At 35.4% G+C, this 20,291-nt stretch overlaps 1 protein-coding gene across 1 annotated transcript in view; it reads left to right on the top strand.

Annotated features, from left to right (window-relative positions):
* GRID2 (glutamate ionotropic receptor delta type subunit 2) overlaps nt 1-20,291 on the top strand; it is a 1,450,102-nt gene that overhangs the window by 772,249 nt on the left and 657,562 nt on the right. The window contains exon 4 of the mRNA XM_043572183.1: nt 5,248-5,453. Coding sequence (XP_043428118.1) covers nt 5,248-5,453 — 206 coding nt within the window. The remainder of the gene's footprint in view (nt 1-5,247; nt 5,454-20,291) is intronic.

Here is a 20,291-nt window from a genome sequence, read left to right as displayed (position 1 = left end):
AAGCCCATGAAGGATGATCAAGTTTCTCCTTCCACTGGCCCTAACGTGAGAGAACTCTGAGGGCATCCCACTTCCAGGGGTCTGGGCAGATTCGGTTGAGCAGTATCCCCACTCTCCCTCTGCTGACGCTTGCTCCCTTTACTGGCTACAGAAGCATTATTCCTGCAGGCTGTTCTTAATAAACATCCTGTTCTTCCATCTTTACCTCAGAGTTTGCTTCCCTGGAAAATTCAATCTTCTATAGCTTACTACATTTTTCTTAGGCCTGAAAGACAGCTAGTTAGATTAATTAATAACTGAAACCAATTCAGTGTTATTGGGAAGGGTATTCATGTCTGTTATATTTCTTGATATTTTTATTTAAAATTTGCCTCTATTTAGGGGCACCTGGGTGGCTCAGTCGGTTAAACGCCAGACTTCAGCTCAGGTCATGATCTCACGGTTCATGGGTTCAAGCCCCGCGTCAAGCTCTGTACTGACAGCTCAGAGCCTGGAGCCTGCTTCGGACTCTGTGTCTCCCTCTCTCTCTGCCCCTCCCCAACTCACACTCTGTCCCTCTCTCTCGAAAATAAACATTTATAAATAAATAAATAAATAAATAAATAAATAAATAAATAAAATTTGCCTCTATTTAAACAAAATGTAATACACACTACTAGTTAACATGTGAACATCTATTCTTTACCTTCCAGTGTAGCATGAATAGAAAGAAAATCATTAAGAGCAGTGACGATATGCTAATCCAGGTTCTCCAATAACTACCTTTAAGGGGAGCAAGCAGATCAGACTAAGAGACCATAATCTAGGCAGTATGCCTAATGTTTTTGGTATCTACATATATGGGGAAAAGGAGGATCCATAATCTTCATGGCTTTTTCATAGGAGCCTATGAAAGAAAGGGTAAGAAATTGGAGCATTCGTTCTCAAACTGGTTTCCTAAGAATCTTCAGCTGAGAAAATATCTGGGCTTTGTCATTAGAGTTTTTATTTTATTGTAGTGGGGTGGAGCTCAGAAAACTTCTTTTTCAACAAGTTTTCCAGATGATTACAAAATTAAATTAAGTGGACGACCATTTGAAAAGTGCTGACCTAAGGACTAGACTCAAGTATACTTCTCTACTAGTTTTCTATTCCTGCTGTAACAGATGACCACAAATTTAGAGGCTTTAACAACACAAATTATTATTTTACAGTTCTATAGGTTGGAAGGCTGACATGGAAGCCCATTGGGCTAAAATCAAGATATCAGCTGGTCTGTGTCCCTTTCTGGAGGCTCTTGGGGAGAACCTTCTATGCCTTTTCTAGCTTCTAGAGACCATCCACATTTCTTTGCTGAAGTTCTCCTTCCCCCTTCATCAAAGCCAACAGTGTTACATCTCTTTGAACTTTCCCCAAGGTCAACTCATTCTTCAGTAGTCAGATCTCCCTTTGACTCTCTCTTTTGCCTTTTTCTGCTAATTTTAAGGACTCTGTTATCACCAGATCCACCCCAATAATACAAGATACTCCCCATCTTAAGATCAGGGGATGAACAACCTTAATGCCACCAAGAGCATTAAACCTCTTTGCTGAATAACTTATTCACAGATTCCAGGGATTAGGATTTGGGCTTCTTTGGAAGGTCATTATTTCATGTAGCACAAGTTCCTTTACAGTGCCTGGGAAAAAAAGCAATTTTTTCCCTAATCTTATGTTTAATAACTTAGTTAATGAGCCTTCTACCACTTGCTGTTTTAGAATTATCTGGTCAGTAGAATCAGTAATCACTGGAATTACTGAACTGAAACTATATTTAACTTCCTATTGTTAATGAATAGCACTTAGTCACACCCACAGGCCTAGAAGTTCTTGAAGTAAGGCACTATGTCTTGTCTTCTTTCTTTCTATGACTTTTATTTTTATTTCTTGTCAAGGAATAGACACACAGCTGAACAATTGTGATGGTTAATTATGTTCATGAATTATTAAAACCAAAGGCCCACTCTCTCTTTTAATAACGCTTCCATACAGCAACTAATAGACAGCATGATTCAGATTCTTCTCATATTAAGCTTACCAGTTGCCACATGTCGTGGGTGTTCGGTATTATTCTTAAATAAGGAAAGCTGTTACTATTTAATTCCTGCATTTCAAGAGTCTAAAACATTATGCTTGCTATTTTGGGTAACTAGCCAACAGTAAATTTTAGACAATTAGGTTCTATCGCATGGGAAGGGTGATCTCCTAATAAGTGATTATGTACTATTATTGTTAATAATAGTAACTGGTGTGTTTTAGACCCTCCACTGTAATTTACACACAGTAGATCAGAAAAAATACTTGAAAATTTTACGAAGAGATTATCTAGGTAGTGATAACCGGAATTCCAGACTAAGGAAGCAAAGTTGTAATAGCGATCTTGTATCACATCACTTTTGGGGCTATACAACAATATGCCATATTACTTACTTTCTGGCCAAAATAAAAGCTAAAAAATGCCATATGGTTTTAAATCAAGAGAAAACTATTTATAAGCTCGTTTGAGTTATACTATCAAACAAGTCACTCTCAGACTTAGACCGCTTTTCATTTTTCACACATAGGTTGTCATCCAGTTAGATCCTCTACTTAAACTTTTAAGAGATTAAAACTGTATTTAGAATAAAATCAAAGCTTCTTTCTGTGTCTCGCCAGGAACCACATAATCTGCCTCTCCCTATCCATACATCTGCACTCTGTTCTCCCCTCACTAACTTGGGTGCATCCACACTGGAAGCCTTTATGTTCTTCAAACACAAACTCTTCTCTGCCTTGGGCATTTATCATGCTATCATCTCTTCCTACGTCTTTGCTTGGGTAATGGCTTCTCATGTTTTAGATCAGTTTAAGTACCAGTTTTCCAGCGAAACCTTCCTTGACTATTATAACTAAACTCGATTCTCCTCGCCACCCTGTCATTATCTACCAGATCACCCTTATTGTTGCTTCCCAAGAACTTAGTGTGATTTGTATTTATTAGTTTGTTTACTTGCTTACTGTCTGTTTCATTGTGGGGAATGGTATTCATTGTTATGTTCCTTGAACACAGCATTGTATCTGTATTCAATAAATGCATTTTGGAACATTTTTTTCCCTCAAAGTTAAGATATGAAATTGCACCAGTATGTTATATCTGTGAACAGAAGATTTCCTAGAACGTAATTGATCTGGAACCTTAAGATTTGGCCACACTGTTTTCTGGGCATCTTTGTTTATTTCAATGTATTTCTTGTTTGGTTTGTATTACATTTAACTGCACGTTTAAGTGATTCAATATAAAGAAACAACTACTTACAATTGAAAATCAAGGATCTGCTTTGGTGCAAATTGTAAAGGTATTTGGTTCTGGGATGGGTCCGAGGCTTCTGTATTTTTAATAAGATTCCCGAGGTGATTCTAATTCATACCAAGGTTTGAGAACACCTGTTGAATGTGTACATGGTCCTATTATATGTCTACCTATATCTGTAAATATCCTTAGATCTAACCTTTTGTTTAATCCATACTTGAGTATTTTAAACCCTCAGGTACTTCCTGACTTGGACACTTAATGAGTACATAATTAATTATTAATATATTATTCTTGCTTTTACATCTCTTGTGCTCTAGATGAGGCTTTGTTCTGTCAAGCTTTATGATTCTGATATCCTGGATTTATAATATAACAAGGAATGAGATATATAATGAAGAATTTATACAGTAATCTATTTTAAGAGTTTTAGATTCACTAGATAGCATATACTATTTATAGAATTGTTTTAAAATAAAACTAATCATAAAAAGAAAGCAAGTTATTTTTATTAATTTGTAACCCTGCCAAGTATAAACTTTCAGTATGAGCAAATATTGGTTTCCAAATTTGTAGCTATTTGTTTTCTAATTCTACGGGCTTACATATTGTTTTAATTGTTAATGTATGAAAAACACACGAGCTAATTATTGCCCTTGAGAGACAAATTTTACATGCATGCAAACATGTACAATTGGGAATATTGAAGTATAGTCCATTCATAATAAGCAACCTACAATTCTATTTACTTCTTATCTTTCACCAGTTTTTTATTCCCTCAAAACACTCTAAGCCATAGATATATAGAGAAAAATATAGTTTATTATATCATTAAAGCAAATCTGCTATATTAAGATTGTAAAGTTCAGATCCCTTCTATAAACAGCCAATGTGGTATGAAGAAATATTTGTAGCATTTCAGACACTTATTGTTACTTAAATATACATCAAAATACAATCTTTAAACCCTTTTTTTTAGAATGGATTTGATCCTTTTATTTAAATATGAAATAGAGATAGTTTTCATTTGATAATCTTTTAGAACTTTGCTTATTTTGGACTTGGTGTGTGAATATTTTGTTAAAATATATCTTATAGACAAAGTACATCCCTCATACTCCTGAAAAGAGAACTATCTCCTACCAGGTTTGCAGTATTTGAGCTAAGGAAGTGGTACTCATAAAATGACAAAAGAATGGCTACTTTATTTGTGGTCTAAATGACCTGTAACGCTTAGAAGATAACCTCTCAAAACCCTCTTTCTATTTAGATTGTCAATGTCAAGTCTTAGTAATATTATTGTCTGTTTCTAGAACTGGTAGTAATTTTGATTTAGAGTCATCTGCCATTAATGATATTCATATTTTATCTAAAGTTAATATCACTCGTGAATGCTGAGCAAAATAAATAGACAAATGACAGTCTTCCTCAACTACTTCCCTCTACCCAGTCCTAAGATTTTGGTAGAGGTGAGATAATTTAAAACGCTCAGTGGAGACAAAGCAATTCATTTAAAAAATAATTCCTGGGGCGCCTGGGTGGCTCAGTCGGTTAAGCGGCCCACTTCGACTCAGGTCATGATCTCGCGGTTTGTGGGTTGGAGCCCTCCATTGGGATCCGTGCTGAAAGCTCAGAGCCTAGAGCCTGCTTCGAATTCTTTTTCTCCCTCTCTCTCTGCCCTTCCCCTGCTCTCTCTGTCTCTCTCTGTTTCAAAAATGAATAAACAAAAAATTAAAAATAATAATGCCTGCATTTTTCACATAAACACATTATATTGTACTAAACCTAAAATACATTTGAGAGCTCTATCAGCTACTCAGTTAGTAGTTTTAAATAGTCTACAATGTGGAACAATAAACTGCATTTTGGTTTGAGTGAAATAGCTTTTATCTACCTTTTGTGTTCTAATTCACATTTCGATGTGCTTTTGATGTTCCTAGATATCCGTGGAATACAGGAGTTTTTGGACAAAGTATCTCAGCAGGGAATGGATGTTGCACTGCAGAAGGTAGAAAACAACATCAATAAAATGATCACCACTCTCTTTGACACCTTGAGAATAGAAGAATTGAATCGCTATCGAGACACTCTTAGGCGAGCCATCCTTGTTATGAATCCTGCTACTGCCAAATCCTTCATTACTGAGGTAAGTGACAATTGTCATGGGGTAGGGATAGGTGAAGAAGTAAATGCTTTGGAATAGACCTAACAGACAAGTTGAAAATTCAGAGAAGTGCTGGAGAATTAACTACCCAATTCTCATTAGCACTAATGGAAGTGGCACTGAATTTCTTGCTCATTGCATTTATCCCACAATGTCCAGTTAATTGCTGAGAATGTTTGTTTTTATGTATTTAAGCACACAGCCAGGACGATTTTAAGAAACCTCATGGGAGTTCAAAAGTGTTGTTGACCCTGAATTACTTTAACATGTTCAAGAATAAATTCTCTAAATTCTCTAACCAATCCTTAAATTTTTGCAAGTCAGAATAGTACCTCTGAGAAAAGATATACTTCAATCAGGCTATTATTGCCGGAACATGATTACTTTTACAGAAACATAGAGCAGATTTACTTCTGTGAACTCTGTACAAAGACAAATAATTAAAACTGTCTGAAGCTCTACAAAGTGATGCCCATTGTACATTTTATGATGCCGCATCTTCAAAATTTTAATTGTGTCTGTTCATTTGGCTAGAGGTTCCAACACTTTGTAAGAATACAATTAAGACTTTTTAATGATTGGTATGACATCTTTATGTTCTAAAATGCTTGCTATTGCCCTGACAGGATTATCGTCATTTTGCCTACTTCACGTTTTTATTTTTATGTAGTGCTAGAACTGGTCATGACAGTACATACTTTCACCTGGGTTTTATTATCAGTGTTTTTAATTTTGGTGACTATTTGACTAATACTTTTTTCCTCACTTCTCTAGTAAGCTTTCTTTAGCTCTCAAAGTGCTGCTGTAAAGCCTCCAAATTAGGAATGTGCTAGAAATTCTTTGACACTCTATAATATAATTGGTATGAAGGAACTGAAGCAGAATATAAATCACTAAGAAGAATAAAACTTTTGGAAAACTATCAATAATGCCATTTTTTAACAGTTTAATAGAGAACTTTGTTATGCAGTTAAGGACATGTGTAGAATATTGACCTTTTCTAATCTATCAAATTACTCAGAGAGTCTCATTGAACAATGAAATGTTTCCACAAGAGAAAGAATATTTCCAATCTTATAGGAGTTGTTTTTTTTTTCCTTCAAGAAACACAAAATATGGTAGAAAATTTAAGACAGATACACAAAAACATATAGCATAAATTAGAATCTTAAAATTATAATAAATGAGGCAGAAGCATCTATGGTCATCTTTGGTTGGGGGTTGTGGACATCAGGAAGGCTCATTGAGAAGACACATTAGAATTGGACTTATTATCATTAGTAGGAATTCACAAAAGAAGTGTGATATTCAACAGACAGATACAAGTCCATCTCAGCCACTTTCTAGTCATGTGGGGTTGGCAAATTACTTAACATTTCTGAACCTCTGTTTTGTCATAAATAAAATGAGAATACTATATTGGTTTCAACGTATTAAATTTGTAATATAATGAGACATCCTGTATTATGCCTTAAAGGGGGATTTGGGATGGCACCTAGTAAGTACTTAAGACATGGTAAGTTGTAGGTCATTTTTTTCTAGCATATAGTACGTTCCTAATCACAGCGGGTGCTCAAAAATTACTTGGCGAACTGAAAAGAATGTCAAGATGTGCAAAGACATAGTCCTTGATTGTATGCTCAGAATAAAGCAAGTAGTTTTTTGTATAGATTCAAAGTAGGATACACAGAAAAGAGAAGTGACACACACTATGTAAATCATGGATGTAAACCAGATGGCAAAGGCCTACTAATGTCAGGTAACAGTTCATATATATTTACCAAGCAGTCAGAAGTAACGGGCTAAGAAGAGGGACAAGAGGATCAGTGCTTTTGCCAAATCATGATCTTTGCTAGTATTCTGACCACGGTCCCCTATCCTTGACTTTGAACTTTGATACTTATAATAATCTCTTTCCAACTTTGTTCCCAAGCGTATAAAATATATATGTTTTTGTGATTTTCCTGAGACCTCTCTTCTTTCCTCTACCCAGACACCACTTTTCTCCCCCCACTCACTTTTCTTTCACAATCACTGATTTTATGTCTCCAAACTGTACTGTTTCTTCTATAGCCTCAATGACAGGAAGAATGTTAACCTACCCACCTTACCCATCCTAAACTAGCTATACTGTCCTTTGACCTCTAGAGTGGCTCCCATTTTCAATTAACTGTATTCAAACACCTCTCAGCTTGCTTCTGCTCCCCTATGTGTTCTAGGAGCATTTCCCCACTTAGGGAAATAGACTGGCCCTTCAGTACTAGAAACAATTAATTCAAAAGGCAAGCAGCATGGAATTTAGAAGGCATGAGGCATCAAAGGTCTGGAGATACAAAGAATAGTTCTTGACTTAGAGGACCACTTGATCTAGTGGAGGAGGCAAGCTTGTAACTAAATAATAAAATATGAAAGAAAAATGCTGTAACAGTGATGAGTAAATGGTTCCTATGGTAGAACTGAAACTCTGCAGGGAGCTGGTGTTTGGCAGGAAAAAATTCACAGATAATTTGCTTTACCAGAATTGTGCAAAATTGTTAAGAATTCATTAGGCAGACAATGAAAGGCAAACAATTCAGTGTTTGCGTCTGTGTGTCTGTGATATACAGACAGTTTTAAAAATAAAACATGTGAATATTTTGTAATTAAAAAAGCAGGAGTCCCTTAGTCTACCTTTTTCTGTCTCCATTAATTATTTCCAGAATGAATTAATTTTTAAAATTTCATTTTTATTTTTTTTTTCAACGTTTATTTATTTTTGGGACAGAGAGAGACAGAGCATGAACGGGGGAGGGGCAGAGAGAGAGGGAGACACAGAATGGGAAACAGGCTCCAGGCTCTGAGCCATCAGCCCAGAGCCTGACGCGGGGCTCGAACTCACGGACCGCGAGATCGTGACCTGGCTGAAGTCAGACGCTTAACCAACTGCGCCACCCAGGCGCCCCTTCATTTTTATTTTTAGAATACACACTCACATGATTCAACATTTAAAAATTTCAGAAGGATAACCTTCTGCCACTGTTTCTCAAACACCCAATTATCTTCTCAAAGGAAAAAAAATGTGTCTTGTGTTGCATTCCAGGTATACACATATACATATACATATACATATACATATACATATACATATACATATCATACATACACCTTTTCACGTTTTATTACACAAATAGTGGTTTACTACATATGTGCCTGAATTGTTGTTACTTAGTAACATCTAAGAGCTCATTCCATTGAGATCTATGAAGTGCTCTTTATAATTTTTAATGGTTATATAATATTTCATTAATAGATCAAGTCACTCTTAGCTTTTTTCCCCATTTCTACTTACTCTGGTGAGTATTATTAGTTGACTTATTATTTTATCATCTACCTATTTCATTTTTGCTATCATAAATGAAGACTTAGTTCATTGACTTCACCCATATTCACAATCTCTTCTCACCTTTACTCCACTGCACCTGCTGTGGAAAAGGCATGGTGTCCCTGAAGTCACTTTATGGCTCTCTCACTTTTCTGCCTCCCTATTACTTTACTTTTATATTGGGTGTGTTAAGAGCATATATATTCTACTCTGTAACCATAAATAAACCTTTCATGCCTTGGCTAAAAGCTGATTCTATAGGATGAAAATCTATAAATGTGCTTATACTTTTATTACTATGAATATTTTTCACTGAACAACAAAGTATTGGGATATGGTTTATTGAGGGCCTTTTTCTCAGGTTTTTCATTTGAGTAATTACTTTCTTAGATTTTTTTTCTTCATTTTATCTTTGTTGGCTATTTAAAATCTAAACTCCTGTCTTTAGAGGCAAATCTCCAAACTCCTACCAATTTCCTGCCTAAGGTCTTCCCTCCCAGAGCCCTTTCTTTTCTATGCCATTTTTGGCACTTTCTTCATCACCCACTCATCTGGGTCAGATCTACAAATTCTTGGATCTCTGTCTTCTAGTCTCTTAGTTTCCTATATTGCCTGAGCATATCCTCAAGTAACTACTGAAAGAAGGGTATGCGGAGTTAGACTTCATCATTCTTTCTATTTATGAAAATATATTTGTTCTAACTTCATATTTCATGAATAAGTTGGCTAATTATAAACCTCTAGTTCAAAAATCATTTACCTCAGAACTTCATTAGCATTAATTTATTGTACTCTGGAATTCAGTCACCTGAAAAGAAATCCAATGGATGTTTGTTCTTATTTGCTTGAAGGTTGCTTGTTGTCCGTGCTTTGAAATTTTGGGAACTTTATTTTTAATGTTTTCAAATTTCACAATATGTGTCTAAGTGGGTTTATTTTACCATCCCTTTAACTCTGTGCTTTCTAAGTCTTTTTTTCCCTTTTAACATATAAAGTAGCTTTGACTTCTCAAACGTTAATCCTTAGAATTTTTAAGTCTTATTTTCTCACATTACCTTTTGTAAAGTATTTTTTCCTTAGTTCATCTTGATCTATTTCATATTGCAGTTGTTTTCAAATGTTTTATGATCCTTGCTTGACATTAATATTTAGGAATTAATAAGTTGATTGAAAGTTGTACATATGAAGACACCTTTTGGCTTGTCCAAGGGCGAGCTTCCATTTAAACTGAAAAACGGAACACTGCCATTTTGCGGGAGATGATGCTAGATTTTATATGTATGTTTATGTGTGGTCTTTGTTTTAGGATAGTAATGTCAACATTAGTGTCCCCAATTTAGCCCAGATGATCTACTTTTTTTTTCAAATTTTATTTATTTACTTGGGGAGAGAGAGAAAGAGTGAGCTGTGGAGGTGCAGAGAGAGGGAGAGAGGGAGAGAGAGTCCCTACCAGTGTGGACCCTGATGTGGGCCTGGAACTCACAAACCATGAGATCATGATCTGAGCTGAAATCTAGAGTCGGATGCTTAACCAACTGAGCCACCCAGGCACCCCATATATTTTTTTAGAAAAGAATTTTATATATATATATATATATATATATATATATATATATATATACACACATATATATATACATATATATGTATATATATATATACACACACACACACACACATACATTAGAAAAGAATTGTATATATATGTACATATATACATATATATACATACATTATATACACATACACACACACATATCATTTTGCATGAGACAGTGTGTGAGAAAGCCATTGTGAAAATCAGTATGCATTTAACTTGAGTCAGTCCTCTTTATTCACTAATAGTGTATTTGCAAATTTGCTTACTCGCTAAAATTTACTTGTAATTTGAAAATCAATACAAGAGATGTTTCACAAGTAATTCACAGAAATGTGCAGAGATGTGAAAAATTTGAGTTGCCTGACAGCCCAGATTCCTATCTACGATTGAACAAAACTGTGCTCTGCATTCTTATTTTGGCTCTTATACTGTAAATGAATGTCTTTTTTGCAGTTTATTTAGTGTCTTTTTCTCTTTTTTGCCTTTTTTGTGCCATTTGTTGCTGATTTCACTATTTAAAATGGCCTCCAAGTACAGTGCTTGAAGTTCTGCTTTTACTGAGATGTGTCTTACTAAAAAAATACCTGTTCAGTAGGGTTCATTCAGGCATGAGTACCCTTGGCCATGAGTTCAATGTTAATTAGTTCAATGAATCAACATGCTATTGTTTGATTGTTTGTGTTGTCCTGTCCAATCTTATATGTTGAAATCCTGTGCTCACTGTGATGGTCTTTGGGAGCTGCTTAACTCCTGAGGATGGAGTCCTCATAAAAAGGACCAGTGCTGTTCAAAATGCTAAAAAGAACCCTGCAGAGCTCTCTAGCCCCTCCTGCCATGTAAAAACACAAGAAGTCTGTAATCCAAAGATGGCCCTCCTTTGCATGGTGCAACCATGCTGGCACCTGCCTGAACTACAAGCTGGGAGAACTGGGAGAAATAAATTTTGGCTTTTCATAAGCTACCCAATCTGTGATATTTTGTTACAGAAGCCCAAATGGATTAGACACAATAATATATATACACAACATGTAGTAATCATATTTACAATAAATATTCAATAAAATGTCTTTAAATAGAAGCATAAATAAAACCAGAGGCTTGTAGGAACCAAACTTTGTATTTCCCCTAGGAGCAGTGATTCAACATTTATTAATTCCATGTTCTCAGGAAATTTATAGAACATAACTACTGGGAATGATAAGAATTCACTCTGTTCTTATACTTTTCAGCTCCATCTCACTCCTGCCCTCCATTTGGCTTGACATTTGTCAAGTATCAGAATTTCTAGGGCTCAGCAGCGGAGAGGGCTCTCTGCTGCTATGTCTTACAACAATAACTAGTCTGTGGCTCATTCTACCACATTTCATCAGATACCATTACTTCGTCTGCTTTTCTTTTTTCAGTAATTTGTTTAAAAACACTTTTCTGGGGAGTCTGGGTGACTCAGTCAGTTAAGCATCTGACTTCAGCTCAGGTCATGACGTAGCATTTCATGAGTTTGAGCCCCACATCAGGCTCTCTCCTGTCAGTGAAGAGTCCACTCCAGATCCTCTGTCTCCCTCTCTCTGACCCTTCCTAGCTCCTGCTCTCTCTAATTCAAAAATAAATAAACATTAAAAAAAACACTTTTCTGATAGGCTTTTCCCTTTTGCCTCATGGTTATTGGTTTATATACCTATTCAACTCCTTATATTTTATTCAGGGTTAGGATGTGATCCCTTTAACCTTTTTGAGTTGCAAATTCCAGCATGTTCTTTAAGGTTTTTAGAGTTTCAAACTAAACAAACATAAGGTACTTTATGAACCATTGTTACAATTTTTAGGAGATGATATCATGACATTTAGATTTGGAAAGTCCAGCGTGCACCATTTTGTCCAAATTCCAAATTTATAGTTGAAAAAACTAAAGGCCTTGGGGCACCTGGGTGGCTCAGTCGGTTGAGCCTCTGAGTTCTGCTCAGGTCATGATGTTGCCTTCTGTGAGTTTGAGCCCTACATAGGGCTCTGTACTGACAGCTCAGAGCCTGGAGCCTGCTTAGGATTCTGTGTCTCCCTCTCTCTCTGCACTTCCCCTGCTTGCATTCCATCTTTCTCTCTCTCAAAAATAAATAAACATTGAAAAAAAAAAAAGAAAAGAAAAAACTAAAGGCCTCTCCAGAACCAATCAGTATTGATCTGTAACTTCCTCCAGCAATGTTTAACACCTTTGCAGCTAGTGCTGATTATGGATGGTAAGGGACACTCACAGTTTGAAAACAGCAAAGTTGTCTTTGGGTCAAAGGCTACAGATTGTCAGATTCTAAGAGAAGTATTTGTAGAAATAACTTACCAAGGATTAGATGATGGATAGAAAGGCAAATGAAACTAGAAAGAAACTGATGGATTGGGATAAAAGGAGAGATAGAGGGAGTAAAGGTTATGGTGAGGGCAGAGGTTCAGTAAGCACCTAAGAGAGAGAGAGAGAGGGAGAGAAAGTCTAGCCAAAGAGGGGGGAATAGCAGAACTCTCACCTTTATCGCTTCCTATACATTCTAAGTGGGCATAGAAAGTTGTTGAAATATTCAAAGGAAATGTTAACTAAAAAGTCAAAAGAATGAGTTTTTTAAAAAAAGAAATTGCTCACTTAGTATTGTCATTTAATTGCTAAAGGGAAAAATGGGCATATCAATTCTGTTTGTATCTTTTTTTCTGTCTCTGGAGCAATTATGTGGCACTGAGTTAATTATGCTCCCTTTGAAGTCTTAGAAATTTAATACATTACATGTCTACAGTTAGCGCTCCACCTCTCATTCAAGAGTTTCAAAGCTTTAAGAAAAATACTGCTGTTACATGCAGCTGAGTAAATCAGCCTGCTGTGATACCGGTAGAAAATTGTTACCACAATGTACCTGCTAGCGTCCTTGAAATTAATATGGTGAAACAAGAGTGCTTACATGGTTTGATTTAAATATGGGTTAGGATGATATTTTGAAAAACAATTTTTTTATATAGGATAGATTTGCATTGGAAACGACACAAGATAATAGCCTTTCTAGAAAGTATACAACAATCCTATATAAATTAGAACTTTTTGGTCATGACTTTAGTTTTCAGGTTTGATAAGAAAATCAGTTCTTTGAAAGCAGGAAGTTTTATTACTAATATGGTAATGAACATCATTTCCTTTCGCAGTTTTTCACGATTTCAAAAAGGAACCCTGCTGTTACATGAAATCCTTTTATTCTGCAAGGAGAAAAGTGTATTATCTCTTATTCCTTAAACATAGTTTATGAAATGGCTTTCATTTCATTGTATTATATCCCAGAGAACTCTGATCTTGTCAAATGACTTAGAGGCAAAGTTACTTAACCTCAAGTATATAAGCAGTTTGCCACAAATAAGCCTTTAGGAGGGTTTAGGAAACAAGTGAAGGTATCTTTCTCAGTGGATATAGCAAAGTTCTCAGTCATCAAAAGAGTACTCTGAATAATCAAATTACTGTGATGGTTATTTAATAGCTGTTTAAATAACTCAGTATTTCAACAAAAAAGAAATTATTTGAAGACATTATGCAATGTACATTTTTTAAGATGACACTGGTAATAATATTTGAAAAAGGAACTTATAAACAATTTTCCCTAAAATGTATCCATTGAATGAAAATCTCTTTAATACTACTGTGCTCATAGATGGCTGCTATGCATTTTTAAACTAAAGTTTGTGTTGAAATTTAACATATACAACAATAGTGCACATAAGTGTGTAACTCAAATTTCCATGCAACCAGTGTCCAGGTCAAGAAACAGAACATAAGTGGTACTCTCAGGTTCCCTTTCTGTGTACCACACAGTTATAACCCCCTTAAAGATAACCATTATTCTTACTTTGAACACAGTAAACTAGTCGTGATTGATTTTAAACTATGTATGAATAGGATCATGCTGTATATTTTTTGTCTGTTTTCTGTTGTTCAATGTTATATTTATGACATTCATCCACGTTGAAATATGTAGGCAAAATTCATTCATTTTGATTGCTTCAAAGTATTTCATTGTATAAATATGCCACCGTTAGTGTAACTTATGGTGATGATTTTTTTTCTAGTTTTGTCTTTTACAAATAGTGGTTTTATGCATGTGTTTTTGTTGTGTGTACACTTAGGCATAGGATTGCTAGCTCAAGAGACATCATAAGGTATGTAATTTATTAAAGCTAGCTGATACAGACAGTTTTCCAAGTTCTCTTAGTAGCAGGTGGAAGCATTTCAATTTTCCACTTTCTTACCAACACTTTTTTTTTGCCCTCTTCATTTTATTTATCCTCATGGAAATGTATTAGGTTTAGATTTTGTCTTTAATTTGCATTTTCCTGATAATTTTTTTTGTATATTTATTGACTTTTTTGATCTATTTTTGTTTATGGAGTGCCCATTCAAGTCAGTTTCCTTTTTTTCCCTCATGACATGTAGAAGTTTTATATATATTAGAGATAAGAGTTCATTGCCAAATGAATATATTTTGAATACCTTCTCCATTGTTTGTCTTCTTATTCCATAAATAGAAATTCTTGATGAACGTAAATTTTATTTGTAATGTAGTCCAGGTTATTAATTTGTTTTCTTTATAGCTAGCAGTTTTTGTCTTTTTGTTTTGTTTTGTTTTTAAATAAAGCTTCCCACTCTAAGGTCATGAAGACATACTCATTTTTTTTAGAAATATTGTTTTGTCATCTACATTTTAATCTGAAGTTCATCTTAAATCAGTTGTTTTACATGGTGGATTGTAGGGTAGGGATACATTTACTTTACATATAGCATCTGCTTTTCACTTTACCTTAGGACCAGGGTGCCTGAATTATGTTGGGGAGGAAGAATTTCTTACGTACTCCAAGGTCCTGCTAGCTGCACGAAGATTCAAATTGGCAAGAGACAGATTAATAGGAGAAAATCTAATTTAATTTTGAACATATAGGAAATCCATACAAACATGAAATTCCAAAGACAGTCGGGCAAAATGAAGTAATATGTCATTCTGAACTAAGGAGAGGGGCGGTAGGGATCTGAGACTTCAAGGGAAAAAAGTGCAGTTCATAGGAAGAGTAAATTTTTGGTAGGCAAAGGTTTACTGAGCTATTCAGAAACAATAGGACATAGAGGACTTCTATGAAACAGGCCTTGCTGGGCTCTTCCCTGTCTATCATACTTAATTCATATTATAATGTAGTTATCTGTAGTGATGGCTTACTTCCTGGAGTAGGTCCTCTATCTAAATTCTTTTAGGTAGTGGTTGGAGGGTGGGAGTAAACAGCTTTCCCTGACTCTCCTGGATTTTGATTGCTTTTAACTCAAAATAATCTTCTTATCAAAATACCATATTTCAAAGGAGCCTATCCCAAACCCCTCCAATTGAAAAGAATGTTAGAAGTTCCTATCACCAGTGAATAAAATGGGGTATTTGAAAGTCATATGGCTATTATTCTTGTACAGCATCTTGTATATTTATCGTATTTTTTTTCTCTTTAACATGAAAAGCACATGACTTTAGAAGAAAATAAAAGACTATCTTGATGATTTCATTGGAATAAGACTCTTTCTATGCTCCCATGATAACAAAAGTTAATAATACTGGATTTTATAATAAAAGTTTTAACTTTTTCCAAGGGCCCAATAGTCATGGGTCATCAAGTAGCAGCTAATGGCCCTGTCACTCAAAAACTGAACTGATTCATATAGATATGGTTTTTACAATGGCATGGAATTATAAGGGAAAAAAGAATTTTGATTTAACTTGACTAAAACAAACCAAACTACTGATAGGAATCACTTCATTCCTGACTTTATTTTTCTTGTGTCCCATTTATCAATTATTATTGAATAGCTCTCAAATCTCGAGTTTTTGCTTTAGCTCAGTATTGTATTAAACTTGAAAGGCAGCTCTGTTACCAGTCAAGCCACAGCTTAGGATTTTTTTTTCCTTTTAATGAGAAAATCTCAAATTTGTTTTAGTTTCCACTTGACCAAAATCATGTATGACAGCTCTTGCTTCTGTTAATGAGGCCTGAAAGAGCATCAGGCTTTGCTTTTCTGGTTGGAACTCTGTTTAACTCTCAGAAGTTTCCCCTGAAGAAGGGAACTCAGCAGGGAATTAGGTTCCAATAAGTTCAATCTCATAATAAGACAGATCCAACTCACCTCTCTCCTGTGACCGCCGACTCGGGACACAGATATTGGTGAACAGTTGGATTCTAACTTCCTCTAACAGTCTAAAAGTCATTTAACAATTTTTGCCTTTGCAACATCTAATTTGCTAGTTTTCTTTTTCTCTTAGGTTTTCAGATGGGTTCGACATTTTATTCTATTCTGTCTATTGAAACAAAATTAAATGAGAAAATATCAACGTTAGTGAGGGTTGTACTCTTAATTGAAATATAAAATCACAATTGCTTCAATCTTTAAAACAAGGCAATTGAAGCCCTTCTTTAATCCATTATTCATTTATTCATTAATTCAGACAATATGTTTAAAGCAAATCTGTGAAGGCAATGTGGAAAGTGATGCTAGGAATACAATTATGAATGATATGTGATTCTAGTCCCCAAGGAATATACAGACTAATAAGGAAAATATTGTAAACACAAAATGTACAAAATACTAAAGCCACAAGAAAGAAAAGTTAAGTTACTCCCTTCAACCCCCGAAAGAAATAGAAAATAAAACAAAGTTCTTTCTAAAACTTGATCACATAAAGCTTGCAGATAATGTATGAGATAACCCATATCTAGAAGTAAACCAAATGTTTATTTGTTATGGGACAACTGAGAAATCTTAGCTATTTCAAGAAATTCTTGGGGTACCTGGGTGGACTAGTCAGTTGAGCATCCAACTTTGGCTCAGGCGATGATCTCATGGTTCCTGAGTCCGAGCTCCATGTGGGGCTCTCTGCTGTCAGCACAGTGTTCTCTTCTGATGATGGTTCCCCTTCCCCACTTGTGTGCTCTCTCTCTCAATAATAAATAAATCTTAAAAAGAAAAAAAAAAAGAAATCCTTACCATAACTTGCTATAGTCTTATCAAAGCAAATCTAGAATTCGAGGGAATCCAAGAGTGATTTTCCTGCCACAAAGTTCCATGGAAAAACAAACAAACAAACAAAAACAAAGGGACTATTTGAATAGACCTAATGATAAATTTGAAGATTAGAATTCAGCAGTGCTTGTCTATTACTGCCTAGAGAAGAAATATATCAGACCTGGAAGGCAAGGACATGCCAACAGAAAGGCATTTTTTTTGTAGTATGCCAGGCATAATTTATCAGCCCTTACCCTGGTCTGAGTGAAGTAGTTTTCAAAATTATGCACCTCCCTGTTGCTGCTCCCATTTTCAGCATCACCTTTTGAAGCTAGGAGACTGGCAAGCCCTGTATTTTAAGCAATAGAGAGATATGTTTGCTACAAATTAATAAATTAACAATTTAATTAATTTACCAATTTCTAGTAAATTTTCTTAGTATATACATGACACAACATGCTACAAGTACCTTTATTTTCTATTTCCAGACTGAAACAGAGATTATTACAATCTGCCCTGCACTTCGAGGCAGCCATGGCAAATGGACCTTAGTTAGCACAGGAGTCTAAATCTATTTGCCAACCTAGGTTGTATGAGTCACTCTCCCAGAACTTAATCAATTCCTTAAATGCTTACTGACAAAATCAATATTTTAGATTTGTAGAAGACTAGATTTTAAAGTATAGCTACCCCATGAAGCATTGTTGAAATGTTAGCTGATAACCCTAGGTTACAATTCTATTTATACTTTTTCTCACTGTAATATAGATAAATAGGAGTGAAATAAACTGTTTAGGTAGAACCTAGAAACTTAAGAAGGTCCATTTGATTTTTCCAGAAAACCCTATTTTTAATAGAATACAAGGATTCTAAGCATATGAGGATTAAAAGATTAGACATATATGTGTCCACCAACAGTAAAATTATATGAATATGTAGGTCCATTAGTTTCAAATATTAATTATTTAAACATGTATATTGATAAGACAACATTTAAGTCAATATTTGAAACTTATATTTAGGATTTAGATTTAAAGCAATATAGCAGAAGGGCATACTTCCAAGAATGAGGGGAAGCATGAATAAAGATACTCAGATGGAAATTCACAATCTGCAAGTTGGTACAGGGGACACAGACTATCTGAAGTAGAATTATAGGATGCAAACTTAGGAGGTAAGGTGGTACCAGATAGGTAGGTGAAAACCGTTGAATGTCAAACCTACAATGGCAGCATTAACATGGAATTTGGATTCAGCTTTTGCCAAACTGACTGTGTGGCCCTGGCCAAGCTACTTAAAATCATTCAGCTTGATTTTCCTCATCTATAAAATGGAGTAGTTCTAGATCATGGAGTTTTTTGAAGACTGTATTTGGTAATATAAATACAATGTGTAGACTAATGTTCACACTCAGTAAAAATTTAACCATGTTCAGAATTGTAAGTCAGATAAAGAAGAAAATGAAAATGATGCTGGAATGAATAGCCTCAGGAATGATTGGCTATGTGAAATGAGGTTGAGATGTGGGCAACAGAGGTGGATCCTATGTTTCAAGTCTGGATCTCAAGGAGTTCATGTTCTTTTTTGTTTTGGGGTTTATTTTTAATGTTTATTTATTTTTGAGAGAGACAGAGGGTGAGGGGGGAAGGCCAGAGAGAGACAGAAACACAGAATCCAAAGCACACTCTAGGCTCTGACCTGTCAGCACACAGACTGATGGAGGGCTGGAACTCACAAGCCATGATCACAAGTGACTGAGGCACCAGACAACCCAAGGAAGTTAATGTTTTGAAATCAAGAACATAAGAAGATAAACAGGTTTTGAGATAATATGATCAATGTAATTTCAGTAAAAAATTTGATGTTATTTTGGAACACCTAGATTGAGACCTGCATTAGATTGGTAGAAATGAATGAATAGAATCCAGCTGTGCTAAAGAAAAGCTGTGTTTGCCAGTAAGATGATCACTGGTGACCTTTGAAAAAAATATTCTTTGGGAACCTGGGTGGCTCAGTCGGCTAAGCCCCAACTTTGGCTCAGGGTCATGATCTCTTGGTTCATGCATTTGAGCCCCTCATTGGCTTTGTACTGACAGCAAGGAGCCTGGAGCCTACTTCGGATTCTGTGTCTCCCTCTCTCTCTGCTCCTCTCCTGCTCTCTCTGTCTCTCTCTCTCTCTCAAAAATAAATAAACATTTTTTAAAAAATTAAAAATAGGGGCGCCTGGGTGGCGCAGTCGGTTAAGCGTCCGACTTCAGCCAGGTCACGATCTCGCGGTCCGTGAGTTCGAGCCCCGCGTCGGGCTCTGGGCTGATGGCTCAGAGCCTGGAGCCAGTTTCCGATTCTGTGTTCTCCCTCTCTCTCTGCCCCTCGCCCGTTCATGCTCTGTCTCTCTCTGTCCCAAAAATAAATAAACGTTGAAAAAAAAAAAAATTAAAAAAAAAAAAATTAAAAATAAAACAGTGAAAAAATATTCTTATTAAAATAATGTGTGTGTGTGCGAGGGTGAGATTGTAAGGAAATAAATAGTGAAGGAATTCTTAGCAAATAAGCAGAGTAACAATGCACAGCTTTTTCATGTTTAGAAGTAAACAAGATGATCAGATAGTAACTGAACCTTAGGAAGAAACCTATTTCAAGGAAGATTTTTTCCCAAGACTATTTCATGGAAGTAAGGGAGATCAGGAGGGAAGGGATAAATTGAAGATACAAGATATAGAAAAACATTAATATAGAATCAATGAAACAAAGTAGGATCAGTTTTATTCATAGGTTATATTTGAACAGGAAAGAAGCTGAAGAAGTAGGAAAGGA

The sequence above is a fragment of the Prionailurus bengalensis genome, chromosome B1, assembly GCF_016509475.1.
Source record: "Prionailurus bengalensis isolate Pbe53 chromosome B1, Fcat_Pben_1.1_paternal_pri, whole genome shotgun sequence".
NCBI classification, from domain to species: Eukaryota; Metazoa; Chordata; class Mammalia; order Carnivora; family Felidae; genus Prionailurus; species Prionailurus bengalensis.
This window is presented reverse-complemented; position numbering and strand designations above follow the sequence as displayed.